General features: G+C 34.5%; 1 protein-coding gene across 2 annotated transcripts; it reads left to right on the top strand.

Annotated features, from left to right (window-relative positions):
- Positions 1 to 1,083: 1,083 nt before the first annotated feature.
- Positions 1,084 to 21,495, top strand: pcx (pecanex). Of its 2 annotated transcripts, none has more exons than XM_088196327.1 (23): positions 1,084 to 1,563; positions 5,710 to 5,888; positions 5,955 to 6,076; positions 6,146 to 10,656; positions 12,332 to 12,496; positions 12,575 to 12,719; positions 12,843 to 13,003; positions 13,076 to 13,232; positions 13,305 to 13,430; positions 15,926 to 16,042; positions 16,126 to 16,472; positions 16,542 to 16,711; positions 16,788 to 16,970; positions 17,031 to 17,178; positions 17,239 to 17,390; positions 17,457 to 17,640; positions 17,700 to 17,869; positions 17,939 to 18,072; positions 18,134 to 18,310; positions 18,376 to 18,547; positions 18,621 to 18,858; positions 18,922 to 19,569; positions 21,111 to 21,495. In XM_088196327.1, exons 1-23 carry the CDS (start codon positions 1,411 to 1,413, stop codon positions 21,249 to 21,251), a joined length of 8,700 nt encoding a protein of 2,899 aa, XP_088052453.1. In that variant the 5' UTR covers positions 1,084 to 1,410; the 3' UTR covers positions 21,252 to 21,495. The 2 variants fall into 2 exon arrangements, with proteins under 2 accessions (XP_088052453.1, XP_088052442.1); XM_088196316.1 differs by having other exon boundaries at positions 18,376 to 18,530; positions 18,601 to 18,858; positions 21,111 to 21,386.
- The last annotated feature ends 272 nt before the right edge of the window (positions 21,496 to 21,767 follow it).

Raw genomic sequence — 21,767 nt, 5'->3', positions numbered from 1 at the left:
TAAAATATGGTACAAAGGCTTAACAGCATACTGCCGAAACAATATGTAGAATTAATTAAATCGTACACTTTCAGCAGATTATTCAGAATTAAGCAAAAAAACGAATAATCTGAATTAAAAGAAATAAGAGCTCGAGTCGCACAAGGAAGTGTCCTAGGGCCGATACTCTACTTATTGTACGCATATGATTTGCGACAAATAGAAAATGGCCCATTGCAACATTCGCCGATGATACAGCAATCCTATCAGTGGAGAAGAAAATAGAGAATACTACCGAAAAACCACAACAAGCCGCTGAAAATATCAGCAATTCGGTTTGAATATACTTTGACCAACACTCTTATATCAGAAGTGGTTTGAATATATTTTGATAAAGACTCTTATATCTTTGGAATAATATATGAGATGCGACGTTTGTCTGTACTTCATTCGCTTAATTTTCTCTAAAAGATGATTTGGCTTAGTTTTAGTTTTAGACTTATCTTTGAACAGCAAATAGGCGTTTCGCAACTGTCAGAGTTTCATAGACATTTTAGAGCACCATATAATTTTACTAGCGCCAATTGCTTAAATTGTATGACAAGTATGTAAATGCATATATTACTGCACATGGAAAAGTTGAATATAGTATATCTAACATATATACGTATCGTGTGCTTTAAAGCTAGTAGTAGGGGCGTAAAACCAAATATGCCATCTTTCTCAATTATAAATAATTATGAAATGAATATTTCTTTAACTGACTGTATGTATAGTCTGATTAGAGAGCTGCAAAATATGAATATATTTTGATTGGTTTGAAAAATTTGGATATTTAAAAATTTTAATGGAATCTGATCTAAGGTAGAAATAGGTTGATGATGAATTTTTCCTTACAATACTAAAAAGCAAAAATAATGTCTATCATAAATAAAATGAGATTTTTTTTAAATTTTGCGTTTTTTTTAAATGAACATTTAATACTATTTTTGTAAATTGAACAAAGCGGTTTTTTATACTTGTTAATAAGGCTTAGAATTAATTAATTAAATCGACATTCCCATTAGAAGGTCAACATTTTGATTGTTTAATCCTCCTTTTTTTAGTACTATTAAGAAAATATCGCAGCACCGTAGTAGGGGGAGGGGTGAATTCATCCGTCAAACGAGTAACAACCATTTATACGATTGCGTATTCACCGCAATGACAGCTGTAAAAAAAACACAACCGTAGTGCGGAGGAGGCGAAGTGCACTCCATCGCAGTAGCAGTAGTACTATAGTCGCTGTAGTGTAGTGATTGCCCACGTTGCCGCGAATGTTGCCCAATGTCCGAATGTGGCGTTCGGTCGTGATCCGTCTTCGGGGTGAGGCGAGGCCCTCGGGGGCGCGGATGGCGCGGTAGGGGGAGAGAAGGGAGCGCTGGCGACGTCATGGGTTCGCAGGCGCTCGAGATCCTGCGGCAGGGCGTGTGGGCCTCCGCCACCGGGGGCTGGTTCTACGATCCTCACCAGTCCGTCTTTTGCAACACGGCACACCTCTACATCTGGCTCTTCCTGCTGTGCCTGCCCTTCACCGTCTACTTGGTAAACAAAGGCCCGATCTTTAACCTATTTAAGAAGGAATATCTATTGATTCTTGTCTGGTGCTTATTTGCTTTAATGATGGCTATTTTCAATAACTAATTTAGTGCTTGTATGTTTTATCAACGATTAAAGGCCAAGACCTTTATATAAAAATCACAATTTTTACAAAATCTAAATAAGCAAATATATCATTTATGCAATAAAAATTCTATCGATAATAAACTCTTCTTGCGGCACCGTGTGTCATTTTACACTTATGTAATTTTCTTTAGCAAAAGAACTACACTAAAAGATACAACTTTTTTTATACATAGTGTATATATAATATAAATAATATATTATGAATATGTGGACTTAATAAGCTACAAAGATACAGAATAAATTTACCTAGTAACATAGTGAATTTTTAAATGTGAACTATTTAGCAATTGTATATAGTATGTCACAAAATTTGACCATTTAAACTGTCAACCAAAGCATTTCGACCAGTGTAGTATTTTTCGGGTCAGAATTTTAATACAGTTGTGAACAGAATTTATATTACAAGGGTCAACATTTATATTAAAAGGTCAGAATATAAGTGGCCAGAAAAAATATTAGATTGTCGAATTTATATTAATTGTTAAGAATTATTTTTTGCAGTCAGTATTTATATTATATGATCTGTATTTTAACCTCAAGGTCAGTTTTATGTTATAATAATACATGGTCATTATCAATGTGTTTTGGCTTGCAATATTGTCAAATGTCAACACATCAAGTCAAGTGTGCTCTCGACCGCCGCTGCCGCTCTGTCGTTATTCCAGCTTCGTTTGTCACTCAGAATACCTTCGCTTCCTACATACAATTAAATAGATTCGTTGAAAGTTATTCATGGGGTGTTCACTGTTGTGCAACAGTTTTGGTGCTAGCAGAATATTTTATGAGATATTTCTAGAATAAATAATTTATTGCCCATTTATATTTATAAATGTTATAATATTTTTTTAATTCACATTGACATTCTATATTTTTATTCTGACCGTACGCTATGGTTTTCTAACAGTTTCATATTTCTTCTGACCCTAAATAATATAATTATGGCCATTCGTTATTTTAATTCTGACCATTTCATATTTATTCTGTTAATAAAATTCTGACCTAAACTTGATTTCAATTCTGAACATTTGTTGCCTTAGATATTATATATCCACTATTGTTTTTTAAAAGAAAGTCTTGCTCAACGTTCGACAAATTCGAACCAAGGCACAGCAAAGCATGCAAATATTAATGCATTTAACAGGTAGAAACATGAACCATAACTACCAACGCAATGCACAAAATGTCAGTAAACAACTTCTTATAGATGGAATTTTACAAAAAATTCATACACTCCTTGTGAATTTATGTTCGTTAAGACTAGTCTGGATGAGCTTAATTAGACCGTCAGAGCAGCCACGACGTTACTAGATTTCTCTTAAACAACTTAACCATTAATTATTAATCTATTATTATTTATTATTGCCAACAAGTTTTCGACCATTCTTTTATTAGCCAGTTATTGATAAAAGTTAGTTTAGTTCTTCAATACTTTACAAAGTCTTGTATTGAACGAATCAAATAGTAATTTAAAAGAAGAGGAGCGGAGTAAAGCCTTTTTGCCATCATGGAACTGTGTGTTTTCGTAGAGTAAAATGGTTCTCTCACTATTAAAAAGCTCTGGATGTGTTCTTTGCAATGCTTTCTTTAATTGTAGTGATTGTTTCTCCAGGTTTCAAAATTTCGTAACATACAATTTTATAAAAATTACGTCAAACATAAACAAGGTGTTATCATAATAACAATCGCATAGAACATCTTCGGTTGTTATATATAGTCCCATTTCTCAAGTTTTTTTAAAGTGAAACGTATTTTTTAACGTTTTCGTCTTCCACGTTCCATTTTTTCAAAGCTTTCTCATCTTCTTTAAATGCTGATGCACTGTTGATATAAGACACCGAGTATATAATATAATTATTTATTTCTTCATCATCGATTTTGCAGGTTGTTCAGTTCGAGATTCGTCCTTAAAATATTTTTTAACCAGTATTGCCATATCTGAACACTCAATTTATCTTGATAATCTTACTTTGTGTCTTTTGTAGCAACAGTAGCTGAGTTTTTATTGTTGAATTCATAAATCATTAAGCAACATAAATCATATTTTGCGGGTGAATATCTTGTAATTTTACAATGGGGGAATAAAATATATTGTTTATGTCTCGGAACACATTATATTACACCTAATATTAACCTCATAAAAAACAATACCGTAATAATTATTATGTGCATACCAATGCATATATTAAAAAATTGAGTTCAAACAAAACCAGTATGTAGAAGAAAAACCTGCTTAAGAAGGACAAGAACATTTTTTTTAATTTGTGCGAACGGAAACCATATAAAAGTGTGTAAACTGATATTACTGAACACATGTTTAGGAATAAGGATAGTTTTAAGCGTTTGATTAAGGAAGGAAGCATTCGAGTGTATAGTTCGAATGAAGCCAAAGAAGATTGATCAACTAACAATTTATTTGAAATAAACAATCAAAGAATATAGATTTGCTTTTGAAAATCGTGAAGTCTTGATTCAGTTAAATACAAAAATGCAATTCATATGCTTCGAAAAGATAAATGTTATATTTGCAAAGTTAAATATAAATCAAAATATTTATAAAGCTCATCAAGCGGAAAAAATACTTGGAGAAATGCCAAAAACAATTATAATGGTGAAGCGCTTCTTGTAACGATGAACTATAAAGTATTTTGTCATCCTTAAATCATTGATATTATAAAATTAAGTTATAAGATCACATTTTCATAATATATTCTCTAAATGATTTGAGTTCTTTCTGTATTGGCGTGTTCGATGTGTTATTTCTACAATAATTTCTGAATAACAGCTTTAAATTTATTTACGAATATGTGTATATATTTATATATATTTTAATAGCAAGATTTATTTTTATCTATATTAATAAATTAATATGTAAGTTTTCCATAGAATTTATTTTTATTTTTGTACTTTAAAATAAGTTTTCTCTCTCATATAACATCGGAGCTTATAATTACATAAATCGACGATGATGTATTTGAATTACAATTAATACCACTTATTGTTTTAACTGTTTAATTATCCATAATCGATTAATAACATACCTCTCTCATAGACAAAATATTGAATTTAAATATTTATTAGTACCGTGTCGATTGAAAATGAACAAAAAATTATCCACAATTCTCAGTATAATGAATCAGAATGTCGTATACATTTATGGCTCAACTATATTATAGCCATGAAATTCTTTATTAAACCCGTATATGATAAAATGTATTAATGTGTAGGTCCATTTGATATCAAGAGTTTCTTTGTTAAGTTTAATCTAGCTCAACCTAATTTATTATGAAAATTATATAGTGATAATGGCTTACTAAAAATTAGATGATGCAACAATATTGCGCTCTTTGTTATATAGTTAAAATGTATCATCATTTTCCGATCATTTTTATCAATTCATTTTAAAAAAGGTTGATAAGTGTTTATAAATACATATTTAATTAATTTATTTTAAAGCTAAAACCCAGTAAAATTGTTGTACCATGTCCATCAACTATTGTATACAATTATATAGCTCTTAAAAATCAAGTTTTGAGTCAGACATAAATACATTATCAAATCTACATTTTTAATTCATTCTAAGCAGATTATTTAAAATGATTCCTACATAAGGTGAGTTATAAATCATCATATTAGGTGCTTCACAAAATATATTATGTACTTAGAACTAGTATTCTATCAATTCAGATGAAATATTTTCACATTTATCCTCAAGGAAAATATTATAATTAATTAGTCATACAAATCAATTCTTTCTTAAAAATAAAATGTCACATTACGTTCTTGAATAATCAATAACAAACTATGGAAATTTTACACCACTTATATATAAAACGGTGGAAAATAGAATGACCCATGGCTTGACCTAAATAAGTCGACCTATGATTGATTGATCGTTTCAAGGTGTGTTCTATTATACCTTCGAGTTCTCAAATCAATTATCTTGTTGCAAATATGACATTATATGAGTTAAATTGTATTTTGAATGTTTTTTTTTGTATATTTCAGTACTTCCCTCCGTCCATCAGTGGATGGTGTGTGTACTGCGGCTTGGTCACCCTTTTGTTTTGCCTGATTAAGCTGTTCAATTTTGCACTGCACCACATGTACGACACTTCCGAATGCGTCATCATACCTCCAGATAACACTGCACCGCCGGAGAAACGAAGGACGCAAAAAGCAAATAAGTAAGCCTTTTTTATATAAATAAAATAAAGATACTTTTTTATATTATATTTTGTTTACTTTTTCAGAGATACCGAAGGAATTGAATTACAAATGCTTAGCGGTGGACGGGTAACAGTTGTGAGGACTCAGAGTGACGACGAATCGGTCACTTCCATAGATTTTCACAAACCTACTAATAGTACAATAGGTGAATGTTATTGTTGCATTGTTTACGATTACCGAGTTCTTATTAACGGTTTTATTTTAATTTGTTTAGATCTAAAAGTAGACGTTCACCGAAAGAATAGTTCAGAGTCGAGCGCAGACGAAGGAGCCACATTTCGCAACACGGCGAATCCCAGTACTGATCTGGTTCAACAGTGCGAATCAGCTGAAGCTGCAAATATGCCCGGAACGTCGAGCGGTAGCAGTAGAACTCGCTTGAGGACTCAGGCGACGAATCGTTGGTGGGCAAAACGGAATAGGGACGGTATTCCTCCTTTCAAAATCGACGAATTAACATCAGACGACGCGTTGAGGATGGAAATTTGCTCTAAAACTGAAGACGCCGTCGCCGTCAACATAGACGATATAGAAGGTATGACCGATTCGACTAAAACCATCAAACCGATGCGAAAGAACCCTTATTACAACCAGGACAACTTCAACTCTGAGCATTTTCTATCAAAGTTCGCGAGACAGTTAAGCGCCGACTCTAGGGATAATTCAGAGATGAGCATAAACGCCTTCCAAGTGTCTCCAGTCAAGAAGAAAGTGCCTATCTCATCGCAGCACCATTATTTCAATATATACCCAGTCGAGAGCTGTACAAAGTCGACGATCGCTTTGGCTCAACCTTCACAGTCGCAATCGTCGTCTATGAGGCGAAACTCCAATTCGACTATGTCGACGATTCAACTGCCGTTGAACAGTCTTTCGGCTCAATTAGTATCGCACGCTAGAAGGCATTCTAATGTTACGAACGCTAGCTTTGGATTTTTACCGACCGGGAGCTTAGAGCTGGGGGCTTACATGTTGGAAAAGGGTAGCAGTAGTGAAGCAACTTGTAATAAGAATAAATCGATCGCCGAATCGAGGATGCCCGGCGTTAGAAGAATAAAAAGTGCAGCTTTAGAAATCGGTTGTCTTCCTCCTAGCGTTTCGAATCTATCTCCGCATCCTAATAGTGTCGAAACGATCGGCGGACAAGTGTTAAAGAATCCAAAGAGCGCCATCATACCACCTCCGAGTAAAAGCTTGATTAGAAATCCTCATTTAAATTTATGGCCTAAGAACTCGGCTAGTTCTATTGATCCTGGAATGCCTTGCATGAATTACGGTTCGGAGATTGTTTATCCTATTGCTGAAATATCAGACGAGATGCAGACATCGCAATGCCAAGAGAGCGATCTTGAATCGCTCTCCAGTCACTGTGGAAGCGATTACGACGAAGATAACGCAATGGGAATGAAGCATCATCTCAGAGGATTCGATTCCGAGTTCAATCATCCTTTGGAAGTTAATTCTTCCGATACGGAATACGAAAATAACGGTTCAAGATCTCCATTATTAGACAGAAGTGATTGTTTAAACGACATCAAAATCGTTAAAGCCAAATCGGATAAGTGTGACAGTGATCATAAACGACAGTTGATCCATAAAAATAACTCTTTTACAGCAGACTCTAAAAGTTGTGATAAACTTAGGTTCGATAGAAATAAGAAATTGTTAAAAAACAACTCCTTTAATGCTACAACGACCGTCATGACGGAAGAAGACGGCAATCAAGCGGCTGGATGCGGTAGTGTATCAAACGGTGATTGTGAACGTATATTCGATAATAGTGATGTAGTTAGTACTTCTAAAAATTATAAAAAGTGCTCTAAAGCCAAGAGTTTAGAACCAAGTGACTATTTTGATAAGACAAGTGCTAGTTCCAAAGATTTTTTAATAGAAAAATCGAGCGTCGACTCTAACGAATGCCTTTTAGAAAATTTCGAGAGGCACAAAGAAAAGATGGACTCTGAAAAGGATGTTAAAAAATTGACCGATTTAGAAATATCCAATTCTAGTGGCAGTTTAGAGATGCAAGATGCCAGACAAGACGTTGCTACGGAGACTAGCGAAATTAGTGATCAAAAGACGACTTCTGAATCGCAATCTAAAGACGATTCCGACTCCAAGTTTTGTGACGAAAACAGCTTATTTGGAATCACATGGTTATTCGACGAGTCGAATCATCAGAGCGATTCGTCTAGTAAGGGTTTAGAATGCAACGAATCAAGCGAGAAACCATCATGTTCTAATACAGAATTGGAAGTAGTTAATCAAAAAAATTTAGGTGCAATACCTAAGCAATTAAAAAATCTGTCGAGGAATCGTGCCTCGTCATTGAAAGAAAATAAGAAAAAAGAAAAGGCTCGAGAGAAGGAGAAGCAAGGTGAAATTAAAATTAACGATGGTGACATTCAAATTAACGATGGTGAAATTCAAATTAATTTAGAAAAGGTAGAAACTCTTGTGAAAGAATTATTAGCATCTAGCAAAATGTCCCCATTTGCTAAAGATCCGAATTATAGACAACCAGATAGAAAGAAATCTATAGAGGAAGTGGCTCAAACGTTAATTCCGACGTCAATGCCTCTCTTGGCAGCTTTTTTAAACTCGAGGAGCGATTTTCCACACGTTCCTATCTATTTACCTGGTGAAACGGATCCTGGACCTTCAACTTTCGTTGAAAGTACCACTGAATTAAAAAGAACGAAACCATTGATGGATAGGAACCATCAGAAAAGAGTTAGGAATTTAAAAAGACCGATCAGAAGGAGAAGCGATGAACAGTCGCATAATAGAAAAATGAGGGAAGATAGTGTTAATTATGAAGATCAATCGAACAACGTTCACTTGGCTACTTCGTTCGAAGATACGACAGACGGTGCTATACATTATTTTTTAGACGAAGAAGGGAAGTATGTGTCGTACACTTTTGATAAGAACAGTTCTGGTCTTGCCAACGAATGCATCAGCCAAAAACCGACTGAAATAGTCGAATGCGACAACGAACTATCGACAATGATTGAAAGTTGCCATTCGGTCGGATCCAGCTTGGTCGACGATATGGATATATCGAACAAGATTAAAAATTCCGATAGCATCGATCAGGCCGCTACGAACAGCAACTCGCCGTCTAACGAAGGAAGTAACAATCCGTTACTATCGAGTAATAATAATTCTACGAACATGCTGCCAATCAGTTCTTTGAAGAACAAATCCGTGTATGTAATGGAGCCGTTACTCTTACAAACGCAACCTAAATCTCCCGGCTTGGGTCTTACAAATTCGGAGAGGGAGTTATCCATGATGGCTTCGCCGAATATGCAGATGAGTTTCTTAAATCCGTATTTGCCTAACGAGCATGTGACCGGTAGCGTCGGAGACGTGAGCATGAGCAGGAATAAGTTCAAGACTACTGATTCGACTGAAATCACCAACGAAAGCCATCCTACAATGTATTATAAATTCAATATTTTCAAGTGTTGGCAGATAAAAGTCACCGTCGATAGATTAAAGTTGATGGCACTCTTTGATAGGAATCTGACGTTGAAAGAGACTTTTTTATCCATCGTATTAGGCATAATGGTAGCTGTTTTAGGTGCCGTCGTTTTACATTTAGAGTTTTATAAAGATATATGCGCATTCTGGTTCTGTTTCGTAATGGCTGGGAGTCAATACTCGCTATTGAAAAGTGTACAACCGGATTCGGCATCTCCTGTCCACGGATTTAATAGAATGGTGGCATTTTCTAGACCGGTGTACTTCTGTCTTTACACAACTTTATTATGTATCATACATTTTAGTTTGGAAGGCTATGAAAATGACGATACTGATGAATTTACGCTCTACGGAATGCAAGTTAAGCCTAAAGAAATATTAATGGTGATGCAGAATGTGATATCAGTATTTCTACTGTTTTTTCCGTTGGCATTCAGCTTCGGCTTATTTCCACAAGTTAACACTTTCTCGATGTACTTGTTCGAACAGTTTGATTTGCATATCTTCGGTGGAAATGCGACAGCAAGTCTCACAGCGTCGTTGTATTGCGTTTTCCGATCGTTAATGGCCATCGCCGTCTTATACGGATTTGCATACGGTGGTTTGACTGAATCCAAAGGATCTCAACACATCTTATTTTCTATATTTTGTGGTTTAGTTGTGCCTATTTCGTACCATTTGAGCCGATGCGCCTCTGATTATGCAATGGTGTGGAATATCGTCAAGAATCATTTGATCCCATCAGACGTTTATTCAGTGCACAGTAGACGAAATTCCAGAATCGAAGAAAAACAGGACGTTCAGAGCGATAAGACATCAAAGACGAAGCACGATTCTGAGAGCAATATATCTAAACCGCCATCAATAGGCAGCTCTATGTCTAAAATTAATGTTAGCTCGGACACGAACGTATCTAAGAGTCAAAAAAGATCTCAAACCAGTGTGAATTCTAGTGTGAACTCGTTGAAGACCGATTCGAGGGGCGGTGTTAATCTACATTCGAGCGGCTCTATCAAAATGGATTTGCCAACTGATGATAGCAAGAGTGAGATGAAACCGAAGGTGAATGACGATCCGAACGAAGACGAGATGGAAGATCCGCTTCCGAAAAAGTTACAAGAAACTGTATACGCAAGGTTCAAGAACGACGTAATAGTCTGCGGTTTTATGGCTCTGTTCATCTTTGGAATACATTGCACTACAGTGTTTTCAACGCTTCAACCTGAACTGAACCCTGTAAGTCTAAATATTTAATTATATGTATATATATATACAGTGGTGTGATAAAATAGTTGGACCAGATATTATTTTTTATGTTTTTGCAGTTTCCACACATTTTTATGTAATTTAAAAATGTAAAAACACTATTTTTACACAAACAATTTATTTTTGCACATTTTTAATTAAAAAAAATGTAAATCTAGTAACACTACCTTTCTCTTTTATTACTTCGAGGCATATTCTATAACTCGCTATTATATATTTTTTTAATTTTGGGTAGTTTAGTTGAATGTTTTCAATGTTTATTTTTTCAAAATATCTAAATTAGTATTTGAGTACTTGTATATGATACATTTAAGAACTATTCAACACTTTTGTGTGTTTGGTGATTAAGGTTTATTACGTGGCCAAGGTAAAACATGTATATTTTTGCTTTGCAAGTAATTCTTTATTGATTTTGCCGTGTGGCAGGGAGCTGCATTTTGCATAAATATAGTTATTGTTTTTCATGTTTTTGTCAATAAAATATGGCTAAAAATATCTAGCCAAAACGTTTTTATATTATTCTTGATTCATCATTCCTCGTACAAAATTAAGAGGACTGGCACTCTTGCCGCTAATAACAGATCGTAACATCACATTATTCCTTGTACTTCTTCGAAGGTCGTCTATGTAAATAATCGCATTGTTTGGTCAATGTGCGCACGGTTGTCTCATTGGAGAAATAAACGCACAAAAAAATTACCAACATTTATAGTGTAAATTAAAAAAAAATTAAAAAGTCATTTTAAAACATAATTTAAAGACATAGTTTTTTCCAATCGTTAGCAGTCTAATTTTGGTGTTGCTTGGCCCATTCGAATTAATCCACAAATTACCAATTACGAATAATTATGATATGGGTGCTTTAGAAAGAGATTAAAAAATAAAACGTAATTATTTTATCCGAATGTTTTGACAGAACCACAAATTTCTGCACACTGAATACAGTCTTATTTGTTCAATCTGTAATTGTATTGTACCCCCAACCTTTTGGGTATACATATATTCATTATTTTTGTTAACGAGCTTCAAATCTTTTAGTGCCCAACATTTATTTCCTACATTGCTTGTAAAATATGTAAAATGTTGGGGTGGTCCAATTATTTTGTCACACCACTGTATATATTTTTTACATTAATATGATTTATATTATATTATATTCTAATAAATCTTCATCCCCAATGCTTAAATAAATATAATTTCATCATTTTTTAACTGAAATCATAAGCTAGTTTTTACTTATTTTCTAAATAATAGCCATTTTAAAATTATTTGCTTATAATAAATAGTTTCAGCATATAATAAACTTCAGTGCCCAGTTTTTCATACTTAATAACGTAACAAATGAGAATAAGTTTATTAGGTGCAAAATATACAAAATACATAAAAACTGTTCAGTACCGATATGTTATCAATTGCTTTAGCCCCACAGTAATGGATAAATCAGAATGTTATATCTTTATCCAACTCCATTAAACCTTTGCTAGATTACGTGCATTGCTATTTGTTTACCTTTTGAATCAAACTTTATAGTGATCGAACTACTGAAAAAATGATTGTATATATTTACATATCTTTTTTTAGCAACTTTAATATCATCACCACTGTTTTGTATAATAATGGCTATTATTTTTAATAATTTTTACAGATCATCTGGTCCATAGCTGGAGCTCTAGGATGGATATTGCACTATTTAGTGCCGCAATTACGCAAGCAATTGCCGTGGTTGTGGCTGTCGACGCCCGTACTTAAATCTAAGGAGCACAACGAGTTTGAAGTTCGAGAGCCGGCCAAAGTCATGTGGTTTGAAAAGGTTTCTTGCACCACCGCCAAATAAAATCTTTAGTCTCTCTGTGTGTATTAATATTAACAGTAACAATTTCAATTCTAGGGATATGTGTATTTATGTTTCATTGAACGAAACATACTATATCCGGTAGTTTTCATATCAGCAGTCACCCAGGACTCGCCGCAAATAATACTTAAGTTCGGCCCGGGGTTAGGAGCTCTAATTGTCTGTATATGTGCACTCAAAAGTATGTGTTCAATCAATATATTTTAATACTACTTTACTAACCTATTGACTAACTGTAGTATGTGTTTAATACGGAAATGTTAATCTATAGTTTAGTTTGTAATTATCCATATTTTTATTGCAGGTTTGAGGAATGCGTATTCCGATCCGGACAGTCAATATTTGATTCTGCTCTTCGCTGTTTTGTTGTTCAGATTGGATTACCATTGGGCCAGTGAAACGTTTCTTATAGATTACTTTGTGATGGGAATAGTTTTCAATAAGGTGTACGAGTTCTTATTGAAGGTAGTTATATATATTCCGCATGAAGTTGGTTAATATCTGATCAAATCATTACATGCATTTTTATTTCTACAGATTCAATTTGTCGTTACGTATATCGCTCCGTGGCAAATTACTTGGGGAAGTGCTTTTCACGCGTTCGCACAACCTTTTAGTGTTCCTCATTCAGCTATGCTGTTTCTTCAGGCTGCGATTTCGGCGATCCTATCTACGCCTTTGAATCCCATTCTGGGTTAATATTGTTTTTAATTTGATCTTTAACTTGTAAATACAGTCTAAATCTAATTAATCTTACACTTTTCAGGAAGTGCAATTTTCATCAGCTCGTACGTGAGGCCTGTGAAGTTCTGGGAGCGTGATTACAATACCAAGAGAGTAGATCAAAGCAACACCAAGCTATTTTCACAGCTTGAGAGGAATCTTGGAGCCGGTGTGTATTTATTTTTTATCATGCATTTATTTAAAAAAAAATTCAATGCCTTTAAATCGTGGATCGGCTAACTTTTCTACCCATTACCCCAAAATATATTTATTTACACCGAGGGTACATTGATTTGAAAAGTAGAAATTCATATATTATTAAAATTTGAAAGGCTTATAAAATTTATACAGAGATTATAATTATAATAAATATAAAATAATTGCAATAAAATTAATTAATATCATTATGAAACAGAAACTCGAGAAAACTTTTTTACTTCAGGTTATGGAGAAATGATGTTGTTTAATTTTTGATATAATGACATCAAAATTGGGGCATTTTGATGTCAGAGCAATGTCTTCAAGAGATCCAGTCGATTTCTTTGTTTTGTTTTTATTTATATCAGAGTGGAAAATCCTTGTTCGCAAAGGTAGATTGTTGCAAAAGGTAACAATTTTTTTACTGCCTCCTCTTGTGCAATTTTGAATGCCTTTGCAGTTATTGACATACATAAATATGCCAGATCTGGTTCATTACCAAATTAAATCCGTGCTTCATTATTGGATCGAAGTTCAAGAAGTGCCTCTGCCAATCTTTAAGGCTCATCTGATAAATCAGCAATTTCACATTTAAAGAGATCTACAATCCAATTTACAGTATGTGAATCAAAATATGGAAAGTAATCAGAGCACCTTTCTTTGAGTTTGTTAAGATGCCTTATAACTGTGTGTTTTGTCAAAAGTTATATTCTCACAATCTTCTAAAAACATAGATAACTTTGAAAAAAACAGCTATCTTGTTTTGTTCTGCTTTCTGTCTCCAAACTATATTGATGTTTTATCCTTGCAATTCTTTGTTTAATGTGTTTACATACTCAAATATATCAGCAAAATATGCAAGACGTGCAACCCACAAAGTGTTTGTGAACATTTGCAAGAACATTTTTTTTATCTACCATGAAAATTTCGAGTTCAGTTTGGATAGCCTGCACTCGGTTCAAAACATTTCCATGTGAGAGCTAACTCACTTCTGTATGATAAAGTAGGTCTAAATATTCAGCCTCACCATCTGTACATAATTAATGTATGACTTTTGACAACATTGACAGTAGGGTTCTCAACTGAGAGATACTTGACGTTTCGCTCTATGCGCCTTTATTTTGTTTCGAAATGCAGGTCAATGAGATGCTCCTTCTTAACAAAAAAATACTTTTAAATGCTTTCGAAAAACATTTGTGAATATAATGTTTGTAGCGTGTTTACTATGACCGAATTCGTAGAATTCATTCGTTCAAAGAAACAAAATGTTGATAAGGTCCACCCTTTATTATCGTTTAACTTTCATTTGAAAAACAGGTATGCGTCGCAAATTTTTGTGTAGTTATAAGATGTCGCCATCACAGTGGGAGCGCTCGGTACCGAGCGTTCCAACTGCAATGCCGCCGGCACGATTTTTTTCTTTTGAAGTGAATTTTTGACTTCTGAGTTTTTGCGCCCTTTTATTGACCACAATTTGGTTTGAAGACACTTTGACCAATACTCTCATTTCTGAAGTCCGTTGTACTATCGATAAGGATAGCTATCATATTTTTAAAACATGGTGTAATATCCAAGTGCAGACATCAAACATCCCATGAGAGATGAGTTTGTATTTTGCACTTGACCTAATGAAAGTTCTAAAATTATGATTAGTTTTAGAACTTTCATTAGGTTAGGTTTTATGATGCAACGCTCATTTGTGACGGCGCCCAGAAATATATATCTACCAGTAAACATGTATTTGGCTTCACTAGTGAAAATATAACTACTGAAAAATACACATTAGCTGTAACATTTATAAATCGCTTAAAAATGAATAGTGATATGTATGTAAATGTATATATTATATTACTACATATGGAAAAGTTGAAATCATATAATTTTACTAGCACCTGTCAGATAAATTATATTTTCACTGGTAAAATATACATCTACCGGTGAAAATGCATTCCAATATGATTTCACTGAAATGACATTTAAAAAAATATTTCAAGATAAATTCAAGACAATGTTTAATTACTCCAGAAATTAGGGCAGTGTCTATTGTTGATTTTGGAGTCTTAAAAAAATATTTCAGAAATATTATATTTTTAAATGAATGCTCATTACCCAAAAAAAAATAATTTTTACCCCATTTGGGGTAATTTATCCTGGTTAGCCGACCACTACTTTAAATAATTAAACTATACAAGGTCTAACAAATAAGTGTAAATCTTATTTTAGTATAAGAGATGGAGAAATACATTAGAACTAATTTATTTCCTTATCTCATTTACTAAAGTTCTTTAATATTTTGTTTAGTGACCAGCAGAATTTTCTAGTGTTTCTTGATGAAAGAACACTTTTTTTACCAATATTTTTCCAGTGTGTTTTTGCAAGCCATAGATATTTTCTCTATTTTGTTCTATATTCCATTTATTCTAATCATCAAGTGATTAATTTAACTATATATGGCCATTTTTTCAGATGACAATAACTTGAATTCGCTTTTTTACGAACATCTGACACGATCTCTGCAGCATTACCTATGCGGTGATTTAATGTTCGGGAGATGGGGGCAAGTGCAACAAGGAGATTGCTTTGGTATGGTTTAAATATATTTTTTTAACTGTATATTCATCAATCATAGTCAAAGTTATAATTTTATTTTCTACTTATATCTGCAGTACTCGCCTCGGATTATCTCAATTGTTTAGTCCACATAGTAGAGATGGGAAATGGCCTAGTATCGTTTCAGCTACGAGGCTTGGAGTTCAGAGGTACTTATTGCCAGCAAAGGGAAGTCGAAGCCATCACCGAAGGACCTGAAGATAACGACGGTTGTTGCTGTTGTGCCGTCGGCCATTTACCGCAAATGTTGTCAGTCAATGCAATGTTTTCGTTGAGATGGCTGGCTTGGCAATTAACTACTGCTCGTTATGTCTTGGAAGGATATTCCATATCGGACAACAACGCCTTATCAATGTTTCAAGTGTTTGATTTTCGTAAAGTACTTATAACATATTATGTAAAGGTTCGTACATTTTAAATTGTATTTAGCATTATAAAGTCTGAAAAGACTAATTCACGTTTGTTTTTATAGAGTATCATATTTTATACAATACAATCGCCTAAATTGGAAGAGTGGCTATCATCGCCAAGTATTCAAGAAGCCTTAAAGCCGACTTTAGATCGTAATTTCATCGATTTGGACCCAATTTTCAATTTAAACCTGGATGAAGATTATGAATATAGAGCTACTGGTATTACAAGGTATTGTTTTTTATATTATATTGATTAATAATTGGCTATAATTGATGTATTTGATGTCATAAAATAATATTTTTAGGGCATCGTTTTGTTCTGTCTATCATGCCTGGATATCACACTGTGGAATGAGGAGAGACGATCTATATAAACAGAAAGGCGACAAATTAATTGCTCGCGATTCACCGTTAGTGTCGCTATGCTTCGGTTTGAGTCTCGTCGGTCGAAGAACTTTAGGAACAGCTAGCCATAATACGGTTTCAAGGTATGCTATTTTTATATTAAATAATCTATTTGGATTGATCAATTTAATTTATAATTTCAGCGTTGAATTCTTCCTGTCCGGTTTACATGTGTTATTCAAAGGCGATTTTAGAATCACGTGTGTTCGAGATGAGTGGGTGTTTTCGGACGTTTCCTTATTGCACTCTGTTCTAGCACCAGCCGTGAGAATGGCATTGAAGCTTCATCAGGTATGCGACGAATAAAATTAATTTAAAATATGGATTTCGAATTAATATTATTTGTTTTAGGATCACTTCATGTCGCCCGAAGAGTATTGCAGTTGTCCGGCTCTCTATTCGGCCATATCCCTCCATTCATCTTTCCTCGTCATATGTCACGAGGCTTCTCCGACGTGGCGGAACAACGTTTTGCGTGGAGCTCCTCATTTATTAGCATTGCGGTTAGTATTATATGTTAAAAAGGAATAATTCACTCAAAATATGATTAATTTTGTATTTTTTTATAGACATGTCATGGACGATGGGAACGACGAATACAAAATAATAATGCTCAATAAGCGTTACCTCAGCTTTAGGGTTATCAAATTGAATAGAGAATGTGTGCGAGGTCTTTGGGCTGGACAACAGCAAGAGTTGATCTATTTGAGGAACATAAATCCGGAGAGAGGCAGCATACAGAACGCAAAACAAGTATGATTGTTGAACACATTATATATGCCAGAATATAAATTTATTATTGTTTATCTTAGGCTTTACGTAACATCATCAATTCGTCTTGCGATCAACCCATTGGATATCCAATTTATGTATCTCCTTTGACGACGTCGTATGCGGAGACGAACCAGCAATTGACTAGCGTGATTGGTGGTTCGTTATCTCTCGGGACTATCAAAAAACACGCTTTAGGCATTTGGAGAAAGTATGGACGATATAATTATATTCTATATTACATATTTGAATATATATTATAATGTAAATGATTTTGTAGAATGCGTCGAAGATGTGGCGAAGGTTGTTCTTCTGGAAGCGGAAGTAATGCCATCGAATGCGGAAACAATACAACGACAGCTCATTTGAATCAGACTCCTCATCATACTTTAGATCTATCGAGAACATCTTTAGGTATGTTAAAATGCACTGATTCATTGCAAATTTATACTAATCTAATAATGTAAAATTTTAGCGGGAACTCGCGGAAGTTTAGCAAGTGTCGGCAAACCAGGTAGTTCGACTTTAGTGTCATTGGTCGGATTATTGGGCTCTAGAGAGCAGCAGTTAGCACCTGTTGCACTGCAGGCTCCGATAGACGTTCCTCTAACTGGACAAAGGCATTTATACGAAAGACAAGAGTCTGAATCAGGTCAGTATCGATTTAAATATTATAAAAATTAAATTTGAAATTATTTAATATTCTGTATTTTATAGTGTATACAACGATTAGAGAATCGGGAGAGAAGAACACTGCCCCGAGTGATGATTGTCCGCCTCCGGTTGCACCTAGAAATCCTGCTACGATCCGTAGAGGCTCATCTTGGAGGCACGGATCTGTATCGTCTCATTATTCAAGAGATTCTAGACAAGTATATATAGATCAATTGTAAATTAAATCACTTCAATCGTGTATATGTCTCGATGTGTTCGATATTGTAGAATTTATCCATTCGCGATAGAGCTCGAGACGGCGCCAGAAGATCGAAGAGGGATAGGGAGCGTGATAGAATTCGTCCGTCAAGCTTCCGATTGATGAACTCCCAGGAGATCAACGGCAGTAAAGGCGCGACGGCTACGAACGAGGGCTACGAAATGAACTCGTTCAAAGGAGACAAGTCAAAAGATCATTCGAAAGAACGAGATAAGCCGAGCGGATCTAAAGAATTCAAGAAAGAACACAGGAGTTCGTCTTCCAAAGTGAGCACTCTTTTTAAATAACCAGTAAATAATATTCACTTCTATATAATTATTTTACTTTAGATGGCGACAGCATCAGGAACGAATTTTCCAACACCCGAGAGTTCATTAGAAGATCTCTCTTGCAATCCACCGGAGGGGTGTCAGATCATAATCAATAGGAACACTTCGAAGCATTCAAATTCATTCGATCAACCGAAAGAATCACACAAACGAAGAAGCAGCGATTTCGCGTGCACTAGCAGCTTAGGAGGAAAGCACCACAACTCTGAAAAGAGCATTGATAATATATCTAGGGATTTGACTTTAAAAAGCACTGAATCGAGTTCCGAACACAGCGTGTTCAAGAGAACCGGCGAGAATCCTAGAGAGTTAACTAAAACGCCTAAAGATTCGAGATTAGATAGAGAAAATTATAGAGACATACCGGGGAAATATAGCGAGCTTTCCATCAAAGAGACCGGCTTGAGGATAGCAGTCGATCCCAAAGAGAGAAAGCCAATCGTTAAACGATCCGAGTCTCTCAAGTCTGAGCTGAAGAACCATGTGAGCGTTGGATGTAAAGTTGTAATCACCGACCCAGCAGGAGTATATGATTGTATCAATTTGGGGAGGAGGATAGATGTGACGTGGCCGTCGCCGTATCAGAGACGGCGTGGCGGTAGGAACAGCTGGGGGACTTGGGTCCCACTTCAGGGGATGGATGGACAGGTAAGCACATTTAAATTATTTATTTATTACTTGATTTGGTTAATCATTCTTTTTAGGGAATCCCTTATTTCTCTACAACCTTAAACTTTTTCGAAATATCTTTCTTTTCTGGCAGTACAAACATTGAAAGCATTGATTATTTGTCTCCTCATTTTATTGGTTATTTTCTCAACTTCGTAAAGAAAAATGTAAAATATCATAGTTCGATTAATACAAATTTTGTTGATGTAATACTCCGATCTCCATATTTTCGATACCTTATACCAGGGGTAGGCAACCTGTAGCCCGCTGGCTGTATGCAGCCCATTTTGATTTTTTCTGCTTGACCGACGAGTCGTTTTAATCCGCGTGATGTGCAAAAATGATCAGTTTCGCGAGAACTTTGCGCAACACAGAGATAACAAAACGCTTTAGTTTTTGCGGGTATATACCAATAAACCCGTCGTTAAACATCAGAAGTTGTAAAAGCTAGTCACTACCCATCCCATAGATTACCAGCAGCGGACAAAGTGCGTAGATATTACTCGACCTGTTGGTAAAGTGTTAATTATATTTATTTAAGGCATTGATAGTGACTTTAATGTTTACGAAGAAATGGATATTTATGTAGCTTAAAATGTACTATACATTGACGCTGTTTTGGGGAGGGGGAGGGCAGGTTGTGGCGTTTGCCCCCCCTTGAATTTGGCCAGAGAAATGCATGTAATTTAATCAAATACTATAAATTTTAATGAAATCAAAATATTAAAAAAAAGATCACTGACTGGCCAACTTTTGCCACCCCCCCTCTGGAAAAAGCTAAAATGACGTTCCTGATTCTAAACCATAAATTCTCGGGTTATCTAAATATTTTTAAAATGTCATTTCAGTGAAATCATAACAGAATACATTTTCACCGGTAGATATGTATTTTTACCAGGAAAAATATAATTTATCTGGCACGTGCTAGTAAAATAATATGATTTCAACTTTTCCATATGTAGTAATGAATACATTTACATGCGATGTATACATTTTCGGTGAAGTTATATTTTTACTAGTGAAGTCCAAACACATTTTCACTGGTAGATATATATTTCTACTACCGAAAATATAATTTAACTGATATTATATGCTATTCTAAAATGTCAATGAAACTCAATTTGACAGTTGCGAAACGTACATTTGCTGTTCAAACCCAAACCTAACCTATACAAATTAACCAATCTCAACTTGTAAATAGTTTTAGAACTTTCATTAGATCAAGGGCAAAGTACAAACTAAGCCAACTCAACTCTCAGGGGGAAATAAGCGAAAGAAGAGTATAGACAGATGTCACATCATATGTATTGCTCTATAGTTCGTCTGCACTATTTAAAAATATGATAGTTATCCTTGCCATAGTACTATGGACTTCTGATATGAGTGTTGGTCAAAGTATATTCAAACCGAATATTGGTCAACAGAAGGGCGCAAAAATTAATTATCGTCAAGAATCAATTCTGTTAACTAATTTTCCATATTAATTATTAGATTCAAGTCTTGGCTTTATTTGTTTTCAGGTGGTACACAAATGGACACCGAATCACAGAGATCCGAATCTCCGATCTCACGTTGACAAGACCATTCTGTTGGTTCAGATAGGCGACAGGTTTGTACCCATAGCTGAGAATTGCGTTCAAGACTTGGGAGACGAAGTCTGAGGACTGCATTTTTCTCGCAGCTGAGAGAGACTGAGATTCGGCTACGAAGAGAGTGTTTTTTTCATTGTGATATTTGTAATAAATATATAAATACAAATTGTTAAGTAGCGTATAGATACAATGTAAATATTCAATGCCGCTAGGGTGTGAATGAGTTATAAACGATGCATGAACAATTGTATATATTATAAATAATATTGTATATCACACTTATATTATTACATTAATACATATATTGAACTGACTAATTGTGTATATAAGCCAGATTTGATCATTCATTTAATCACTTTGAAGTATTTTTTTATTGTATTATCTGATATTTATTGTAGCTAAAAATATCAAGTTTCTATAATGCATTGTTTAAATTTTGTTATACAGGTATGTTAAGAGAAAGTGAACGATGTAAAAGAAAGAAAAAACTTTGACATCCTTCAATATTTATCGGCTCATCCTGTGCAATGGATGCTGCTTGAAAATTAACAGTATTTATTGGTTATTGTATATATAAAACTGATT

Source organism: Plectrocnemia conspersa, unplaced genomic scaffold (assembly GCF_051122295.1).
Source record: "Plectrocnemia conspersa isolate PC_06_02 unplaced genomic scaffold, ASM5112229v1 ptg000001l, whole genome shotgun sequence".
NCBI lineage: Eukaryota > Metazoa > Arthropoda > Insecta > Trichoptera > Polycentropodidae > Plectrocnemia > Plectrocnemia conspersa.
Note: the sequence above shows the minus strand (reverse complement) of the source record. Positions and strands in the feature narration are given on the sequence as shown.